Consider the following 9,706-nt stretch of genomic DNA (forward strand, 5'->3'; position numbering starts at 1 on the left):
CTTAAAGTTGTGAGTCATTATCAGGAGCTTCTGAATTTTCAGTGCGTCCCCATGAAATACAGAACTGCAATTTTTACGTGTTTATTGTAATCGCAGCCGCTATGCAAGCCGTGTAACGTAATACTTAGCACTGTGGCTGGCTACAATCTTTGTGCAATTAAGGAACAAAATCACAGGTCACTAAATGAAATGGGATTTTAAAATGTAACAGGAGAAATTGTGGATCTTTCCCCCCCCCCCCCCATTTCTCTTTTGAAATGAATTCTAGTCAGTTTTATGTAAATGCTTTACACAGACACACACATATAATTTTGAAAAGCAGGGTTCCCCAAGATCTTTGTAATTTGAAAACTTTCAGTCTCTTTCTGAAGCCAGCAGCTTGACTTCCAGCGCCAAGCCGAGCCTCAGCACCCCTCTGGCAGGACTGCGGCTGCCACGGCGGCCCAGAGAAGCCAGCAAGCTGCTCCTAAATATCCTTTTTGTTCAACACGGAGCCACCCCCCAGCTTAACAAAGGACCTTCCAGCCTGGGAAAACCTGGGCTCGATTCACTTGTGAAAGCAAACCGAGTTAACATCACACTTGCGGCCCGCTCGCCCGCCTGGCCGGGGCTGGCCTTGGGCCCCGGCCTCACCTCCCGCCGGGCCCTCCCAGCCAGGTCAGGCCAGGCCGGGCCGGGCCCCTCGCCCGCACGCCGGCCCACCCGCGCCCCCAAACCCCGCCGTGGGCCGGGAGACTGACGCGGAGACGGCCTGCACCTGGCCTGGCAGAGCCCCGCGGGTGCCGCCCCCGCCGAGCGCCCAGAGCCGGGCGGGCGGGCGGGCTGTCCCTCCGCCGGCCGCGGGGCTCGAACCCCGGGCGCCCGGCCGGCGGGCTGCCAGCCCGCGCCGCGGCGATGCGGCGGCGCAGCCCACGATGGGAGCCCTCACCCCCGCTGTGGGCGGGGAGGCGCCTGCCGGCAGCCCGCCGCGCCTGGCGGGGTCGCTGTGGCAACGGCGCCGCCCTCAGGGCTCCCCTCTCGGCGCCGCCGCGCGCCCTGCCTTCGCCGCCCGCGCTCCGCCGGCGGGGCCAGAATCTCTGACTCAGGCGCTTCGCGATTGGGCGACAATTTCCCGCCGACCAATGGGGGGTGCCGGCTTGCCGTGACGGAGCGCCCGCCTCCGGCGCCATCTTGCCGCCGACGGGGGGAGCGGAGCGCCGCGCCGTGCAGCGCCGCGCCCGCCATGCCGCACTACCAGGTCTGGGAGGAGTTCACGCGCGCCGCCGAGAAGCTCTACCTCGCCGACCCCATGAAGGTGGGGTGGGAGCCGGGCCGAGAGGCAGGGCGGGCGGGCCTCCGCCGCCCGCGGTAGGCCCCGGGGAGCTGCGGCTTACTGGGGTGAGGTGGTGGGCGCCGGCGCGGGCGGCTTGGTGGCTCCGGCGCTCTCGCTTCGTGTCCTCTGGCCGCCCGAGGAGGCAGGCGGTCCCCTGAGCCCCGGCGGGCCGCCCTCGCCGGGCCGCGGAGCTCGCTGCGGAGCCGCGCGGTGCGGCCTCCCGGGGGGTGTGTGTGTGCCTGTCCCAGCCGGGCCGCGGAGGCCGCCGCGGCGTCTCGCAGGGGCTGTAGCCGCGCCGCCCCCGCCGGGAGCAGTGCTCCCGAAGGCGGCCCTGGCTGTGCGCAGCTGGCTGCGCTCGGCGGGGGCGCTCGGCGCTAAGCGGTTGGAGGGGTTTCTCGAGGTGCAGTCCGAGTGGCCTGCATGGAGGGGACAAGAAGCGGCGGCAAGGAAGGGGGGTAACTCGCTGGTGTCGCACCCGACCTTCCTTTTCCACGAAAGAGGAGGGAGTTCTCATTTAACAGCCCAAAAACGTACACAGGGGACGGTGTTCAGGTGTTGTTATCAGCGACACGTACGAGCCTCGAGAGCCCAACTTCAGAGACGTTGCGCTTATTTGCAGTGTACTTGTGTCTTAGAAACCGGGATTAAAAGATTTGTGTTGAATGAAGAGTGTGTCGAGAGTTGGTTTATTTTATGAGTTTACAACGTATAAGGCTATATCGTTTGAATTTGTTTTCCTAAAATACTAAAAGAAAGCGTTCATTAGCTCCTGCATTGCACTGTTGCCTGCAGTGTCACTTCAGGCTGGACGGTGTTAGCTTCCTAAAGAATATTTGCTCTAGGAATTAACTTCTTGGTATATGACTGCTTTTTATTTCTGGTAACTCCTTCAGGAGTATAGTTTGTGCAAACATTAAAAGCAATTCTTCAGTCTTCAGAATTAGCGTTGCGTCTTAACTAAGTAGCACAAAAGGTAATGTGGAACTCATATGCCTGAGAAGACTTATGTAAGAAAGGCCTAGTTTTCCTCACCAAAAATAGAGGACACAGAGAAACCTTCAGAAGTAGTGTTTAACATCTGTTTTTAACTAGCACGGTTGACCACTTCATATGCACTTGTCACCTATGTACAGATAATAAATTGTTTTACCTTCTTATGCTCTGTAATATCCAATTAAATGAAAGTGTTTGGGAGGGATGTCACTGCAGCCAGGAGTTGCTCTCCCCCTTTTCTTAAGGGACGTACATCCAAAGGCAATCTCTTCCCATCCACAGCAATGAACTTGTCTATTTACAAAGGAGTTTACATAGGCCCCAGGGTCACAACATGAGTACCTTCCTTTTAATTTGCCGAAGAACTAGCCTGAGAAGCTGTTGTATGTAATTCGGCTTGTCAGGAAACTGAAGGAATAACAAGAATCATGGGAATGGGGGTGCGTTCTTCGCGGGCTGGTGGGGCTAGGTAGTGAGTGGCCTTGCCTTTTGTGGGAGCAAGTTATCTACTGAGGTCATGCGTGCTGCTTGTGGCAGCCTCTCTTGTGCTTTTGGGCCTGCGCAGTTGAGAGATGTTCTGTTACACAGCTGTGTTGTGGTGGGAGTATGACACTTTGCTAAACAAGAAGGCTAAATCTGATGAGATCCATCTCAGAGCAGGAATTTCAAAATGTGTTTTGTAGTCAAGGACGTTGTTGACCATTAGCACAGGTCACTGTACAACAAAGACCTGTTTATAGCGTGAGTTCAGAATGTTCTCAAAAGGACACCTTGCTTTGTTTTTAGTTGCTGATGCTAGCTGAGACTAGAAACAGTAGATACAAAGTCTCTGGCCAGTTCTGCATTCAGGAGGAAGCATTTAATGTTCAGTCAGTTGCTGAGGATATTGATTTTTATCACCACGGTTTTGAGAACTCTGGTGATTTGAGAGTCCGGAAGGACTGCGGACAGGTTAAAATGCAGGGCAGGTGACTACAGCAGTAATTGTTTTAGTGAGAAGATGAATGCTTGCTTTCAGACTTCAAATGTAGCCTTACTGAGTCTTGAAAGCAATTTAATTTGCAAGAACTCTCTTCAGTCTTCTGATTTTAGTTACTCTAAAAGTGTTACTCTTGTACCATCCCTTTCCACTTGCAAAACATCAGAACACTTCAAATATGTGCAGCTATTGAATTAACTGTAGTGACTGGAAATACAACTTTTTAAAAAGATAATAGTTTAGGTACCATAGAAGAAAAAGCAGTAATGTTGAGCTTACCCCACTCAGTTAATAGCTTTCAAATCTTCATGTAGAACTTTTTTATTTGTGTTTCAAGTCTATAAACATAAGCTTCCGTTTAGTTTTTCTGAAGTGTGATGTATGGCGAGGGGATATCTTGTGTTGATATGACTCTCCTAGTTTATCTTACCTGTCGCTGAGGTCCCTGCAACTGTCATTGCTGTATTTATAGTGGGTTTGAACATGCCCAATGTGAAGCTTCCTGATGCTATTATAATAGCAGTTTAAAATGTTAGGCAGGGAAATGTGATGGTTCAACTTCCAAACCATCCTGGCGGTAGGGTTAGTGGCCAGCAGAGCTGAGGACCACCACAGAGGTGGTGAAAATGTGTAAGCAGTACAGAAGTCTAGTAAAAGGCAGTCTGAATTTGGGCAGGTTTCCTGCAGATATGTTATGAGAATCGTTAGCTGTAGGTGCTAATTCATAAAATGTTTGTCATTTCAGGTGCGAGTTGTTCTCAAATATCGACACTGTGATGGGAACCTCTGTATCAAAGTAACGGACGATGTAGCTGTAAGTACAGAATATATTCCCCTTTCAGGGCTTATTGTACGTCTCACAGACTTGCATTTTGCTGTCAGCTTGTGAGCTCTTAGCCATTGCCTTGAGAGTGCCTGACAGTTTTCTCAAAACTTACTGTGCCCAGCCTTCCCTAGTTGCTGTGTCTGTGACTGACATCAACTCTGTACAGTCCATGAGAAGTTCTAACACTTCAGTGTTCTTTATGGGTGTCAACAAAATTATTTTGGGATTCTATGAAAACAAAGAAAAAGAGCACTACAAAAATCTTGGACTCTCTTGTCTATCTGAAAGTGCTTCACGGAACTACATTGGTAGCTTCTGCTGAAGTATTTCAGGAGCATCTTCACGCAGATGTGTTTACTAATGCGAGTGTGGTCCTTTTAATTTGTTCAGAGTGGTGACAGCTTCCAACTGTAGGTTAAGCTCCTTATTTGTGATTATGAGACAGTGGAGTGCTGCAGACTGAATGACAAGATTCGCTTGCGGTTCAGAAATCCCATCTTCTGAAATACTGGTACAGTGTCAGTTACGCATTCAGTAAAAACTGTGGTGTGTGCACTCAACATGGAATGCTGCAGTGTCCTTCCAAGGGTTGCTGTACAAGGAGGTAGAGCTGCTGCGCTTACTGGTTGCCCTTGTCCTAAATAGTCTGGGAGGATGCTTAGAAGCGTGTGTGGGGCTGGGATGTGAGATGGTGGGCAGCTGGTAGAAATGTGTCGGCATGCATCAGCGTGTGCATGCTGACGTGCACGCCAGCGACAGGTTCTTGGTGCTAGTGATGTTATAGCCAAGTTGTTGTTCTGCAGTCCAGAGTAAGAAACAGCAGTCTGTTTTTCCAAATCTTCAGATTTGGAAAAATCAGATTTCCTCTTTCCAGGAAAAATAGCCTGGCATTGGTATTTCCAATACCTGGGAGAGATGTGAAACTCCAGTAATGACACTTGATAATATAATAGGGCTTAGTGTGGGTGAGATGTTGAGTATGGGGCACTGATAACAGGGGGAAGTGAAAGGCAGTTAAATTGAAATCTTCCATAGGGGAAAGTTGGAGTCGGGTGATTCGTGAAATTGGGCTGTTTTCAGTTACAGGCCTTCCTACCTGCTTCCAGTCACGGGAAGCTGTTACACCGCTGGGGGAGCAGGGGGTTGGGTTGGTTTTGTGTCTTTGGGGTTTTTTTTCTAAAGGTGGGAAGGGAAGTTTTCCTTGCTGCTGACTCTGTAGAACTAATACAGCTGAAGGAAAAAATCACCTGTTTTTTCTACTGTTTGCCTCTGAATTAAAATAGGAATTTAATGCTGGCAAAAGTTGTCGTGTTGACAGCACTGGAGAATGGAGCATTCTGGGGTTTTTTCATTGTTAAATCAGCCTGGGCAGTTGTACTCATGCTGTACAGGTGTAAGGAATTACTTAGTCTGCAGAAAAACCTAAGCGGGTCTTTCTATGGTAAATCACTGGCATGTTACTCCTGTTCCTTTTGCGTTTACAGGCTTGTCACATGAAGGAGTTCCTTTTGATCTTAATCAGATGTTATGTTCCTTATTTAGGAGTGTCTTAGAAACAGATTTTTACTTGGGGGAGGGGATCCTCTGCAATGGGAAATACCGAACTGACTTTACATCATGGGCAGTGTAACATTACGGACTGTGAAAGGCAAAATAAACTTGCTTTCAGAATATAGAGAATAGGAAAGTAATTGCAGGTTTAAAATCTGCTTCTGTTTTTAGGCAACACAAACGAGGGTGTCTTTAAAGACAGCTTTAAAACCCAAGTTTTAGCACCTTTTTTGAGAGAGAAGAAACTAGGATAAATCATGAGCTTCTCTATTTTCAAAATGGAAGGCATGAGCCTTTCAGAGAAACCTAAATGTAAACACAGATGTGTGTGTTTTTTAAAACAGGGTAGGTATGTGTTGGTGCTGCCTCATGGTAACAACGTGCCACAAATGAACATTTAAGTACTTCCCTTGTTCTGTGTGTTCCAAGCACAAATTTGTTGCAACTGTAAACAGGATAAAAGCAGTTCAGTGAAATCTGATATTAAGCAACTTTCTCTTACAGTGTTTGCTCTATAGGACAGACCAGGCGCAAGACGTAAAGAAGATCGAGAAATTCCACAGTCAGCTAATGCGACTCATGGTGGCTAAGGAATCCCGCAGTGCTGCCATGGAAACAGACTGAATTGCTGAAAATAACATGAGTGCTCCGGTCATATTTCACTGGAAGAAAATATCTCTTGGATTTGAACGAATACTGGGACAGGAGATGCTTTTATGTACCGAAGTGGACTGATGACAAGTCTGAAGCTATTTCTCCCCGCTCCCCCAGGACTCCACTTTGGAAAATCAGAAAAATACTAGCTTTCAATTGAAAGCATTTATTTATTTTTGGGAATTGAACAAGAAATTATTCTTACACATTGGGTATGCTAAGAAGACAAGTAAATATTTTAAATTTCCAGTACTTTAGTCTGAATGTGATGGGCCACAAGGATATTTCTGGAAAATTAAATTTCATATGGATTTCATTGTGTTCATACCTTATGCTGGTGTATTCTCACAGTGAGAAGGTTTATTAACCTGACTAATACTGTAGCACGATGACTGGATCTAATAAATATTTACATAAATGGTATACATCAGCGGGGTTCAGAAGAATGGATGTTTTCTGAATGGGAAGGTTAAAATTGCCAATTTGTATTAGCACTGTCACTAGCAAGATTTTAGCTTGTAGTATTGATCTTGGTTATAAGCTGTGCAATATTATCTGTGATGCAGTTTGTAGAACTTATATTGGCTAAATAATTAAACATCTGTATTTTAAAACTTAAACTTTGCTTTAATATTGCTAGAGACAATGAGAAACTGGGAGTTTCTTTTCTGCTTATGCAAATATTGCTATTAAAAATGTATGTGGCTTTTTTCCAGTACTTGAACTATTTTATACTAGCAGGGGGGACCTTTTCCCATCCTTGCTTCAGGCAAAGTTGAAGTATATCAGCAAGACAAATTCTAGAAGCTCTTGCCTATTATGTTAACCAAAAAATGCAACCAAATACTATCCAGGTTCCTTATTTCAGCAGCTTGCTAACTGTGCATTTTCAAATGTTACATGTGGCAGATGGATGTCAGCCAACTGAATAAATGGATGAAAACAGCTTAATAAATACTTAAATACCACTGTCAAAAATAGACCAATGCTCCTGTGGCTTAGACTTGCTTCTCATTGTTACCTCTGGTAGGGTGATGGAAGCCATAATTGTCTTTTGCAAAGGCTTTTTGCTTGAAAACCAGTGGCTGAAATTTATGCTTGCTTTGACTAGATCTTGCATGCTTAAAACCAGATGGATTTTTTTAATGTAATTATGCTATTGGTCTAACTAGGCTTTTCCAGGACTAATATTTTGGGTTGAACCAATCCACGAAAGTAAAGCAGAGCCATATGAAGACTTGCCTGTAGTGGCATTTATAGATAACAAAACAATCTATTTAAATAGCTACCTGCTGTCACTTACATAAAAATAATTGAGCTACTTGGAAGCAGTGGAGTTCCCACGTTTGCCAAGGGCTCGGCAAAAAACCCAGGCTTGCATTAGAGTACCCTTTCAGCTGAACATAGTGTTGCGTATTGTTGGAAAATATGGCGGTGCTAAATTCCCAGTGGCTGCTCAAATTCTAGTATACAGGAGTGACTGGTACGTATGTAACATTTTTCTTTTTGTATTGGCTTTTGAAATACAAGTAAATCCAGAGAGAAGGCTTAAACTTTGTTCATAGTTAAACTTTAAGATACTGTAATGCTGAAAATTTTCCTTGGTGCTCCAAATTACTATCTTAATATTTCCAATGTAGTATATGAAGTAGTTAAACCATTTTTGTATAAAACACTGTTCTGCAGTATGAATGGTTGCTACACGAACTCATACAAGATTTAAGCTGTTAAATTGGCAGGTGAAAAGGCTGCAGCTATTTTAGTGTAATTTTTGGATATATCTCATAAATTGGTTTGGTGTGTAGATGTCTTCTGTGAGCTGAGGTACAGAAAGGCTTGAGTGGTATTTGCTCGTGCATGGGGGATAAAAGGAGAGAGAGGGAGAGAAGACTGTAGACGGACTTGGTATCCCAAGTGGCTGAAAGGCTTAAGCTATATACTTGAGCAGGTTTTAGAGGGGGGCAATTACAGTACTATATATTAGAGTAGCAGTTGTCAGGGAAAAGAGGCAGGGAAATGGATTTCTAGTTTTCTAAACTCGGAAATCATTTCTGTAAAACCAGAAGGAAATACTGATGATACTTTCATAAGAGCATGTGGTGTTAAGCTTGTTCTCCATACACTGACAGAAAAACTGTGGTGGTTCTGTGCAGTTGTAATACACAAGAACACTGATAAAGCTACTGCTTTAGAGGGAAAAAAAAAAAAAGCTTTTGGAAACTTCTTTAGAAAAAGACAGGTGCTTCTTGACTTTGTCCTGGAATTCTCAGCAACTTCAATGCTGTGTTCATGGGGTGGTAGAACTCAAAGCTCTGCATATTCTTGCTTGTACTCTTGGTGAGAGTGTGCGTGTGTGCATATGTTCACTGATCGCTTTCCTAATAAACTTTCAATGAGTTAGTCCATCATATTGCTATCTACTTGAATGTGTCCACTGGTATGTTATGAAAAAATCAGCTTAATATGGCTGCTGCACCAAAGGGGTGATCGAATGCATTGCGTGTGAAGCGCTGCATTTGGCAGCCCAGCATGGCAGCAAATGCTGCTGATCACCAGCTAGGAGTTTGTGCCAGCTACAGGCTGCAAGCAGGCAGCTCGGGAGCAGACAGGCAACCTGAGCAGTTATAGACGGGTAGCCACCTTTGCAGGAGAAGTGGAATGATTTTTTTAAAAAAAAAAAAAATTTCCCTTGCTATAGCTAATTTTGTTGCTGCATGTTAGTTACCTTCAGTAATTCACCTTCAGTAATTGTTCTGTTTTGTGAGAATAGTTTAATAAAGAATATGGATCTTGTTATTGTACAAAGAAGTTGGATTAGTTTACGCATGGAATTTATTCTGTTTTTCTGGTGTTTTCATTTCCTGGTTTCTCGGAGTGTCTTGATTTCAATTCTTCCTTTGCGCACAGCACTGAAGCTGACCTGGTGTCCGAGCTCTCTCTTACGTGCAACTACATCACTTGTTTTCCTTCAGGGGTTTTAACCCTGAGCTTCTCTGTACGTAGTCCATTCTGTGTATTCTGGATTAGATCCTTAAATTATCTGTAGAAGTGAGAATTTTGGTCACAGGTCTTTGTTCTAGAGATCCTTATGAAAGAGGCCTTTGTTTCCACTGAAGTCCTGACCTAATGCTTTTAAGAGTGACAGATTTATTCTGGAAAAGTGGATGCTTTGGTGCCTGAGTCTGTCAAAATGGGAAATGGAACTGAAGCCAAGCAGGTGCTTTTAAAAACGTTTTAACTTGTCAAAATGATTATATTTCATCTCAGTAAGTTCCTTCCTGCAGTATAAAAGTGGGTAATACCAATATTTTGCTGTAATAAATGTGAAGAAACCCTGGTTTCTGCCAGATGCGGTCAGTAAGACTTAGATGATCACTTATTACCACAGGTT

The 9,706-nt window shown here is 45.3% G+C and overlaps 1 protein-coding gene across 1 annotated transcript; it reads left to right on the forward strand.

Annotated features, from left to right (window-relative positions):
* Positions 1-1,156: 1,156 nt before the first annotated feature.
* SRP9 (signal recognition particle 9) lies at positions 1,157-8,720 on the forward strand. The gene is made up of 3 exons (XM_076334663.1): positions 1,157-1,294; positions 4,030-4,098; positions 6,166-8,720. The coding sequence occupies exons 1-3, from the start codon at positions 1,223-1,225 to the stop codon at positions 6,283-6,285; spliced, it is 261 nt and encodes an 86-aa protein (XP_076190778.1). The 5' UTR covers positions 1,157-1,222; the 3' UTR covers positions 6,286-8,720.
* Positions 8,721-9,706: the final 986 nt, after the last annotated feature.

Source organism: Aptenodytes patagonicus, chromosome 3, assembly GCF_965638725.1.
Source record: "Aptenodytes patagonicus chromosome 3, bAptPat1.pri.cur, whole genome shotgun sequence".
In the NCBI taxonomy this organism is placed as follows: Eukaryota; Metazoa; Chordata; class Aves; order Sphenisciformes; family Spheniscidae; genus Aptenodytes; species Aptenodytes patagonicus.

Excerpts from the sequence above, each read along its gene's own strand:
- SRP9 (XM_076334663.1), top strand. The coding sequence starts at position 1,223 with ATGCCGCACTACCAGGTCTGGGAGGAGTTCACGCGCGCCGCCGAGAAG. Across the intron at positions 1,295-4,029 it reads ACCTCGCCGACCCCATGAAG|GTGCGAGTTGTTCTCAAATA; the intron begins GTGGGGTGGGAG and ends TTGTCATTTCAG. Across the intron at positions 4,099-6,165 it reads AAGTAACGGACGATGTAGCT|TGTTTGCTCTATAGGACAGA; the intron begins GTAAGTACAGAA and ends TTTCTCTTACAG.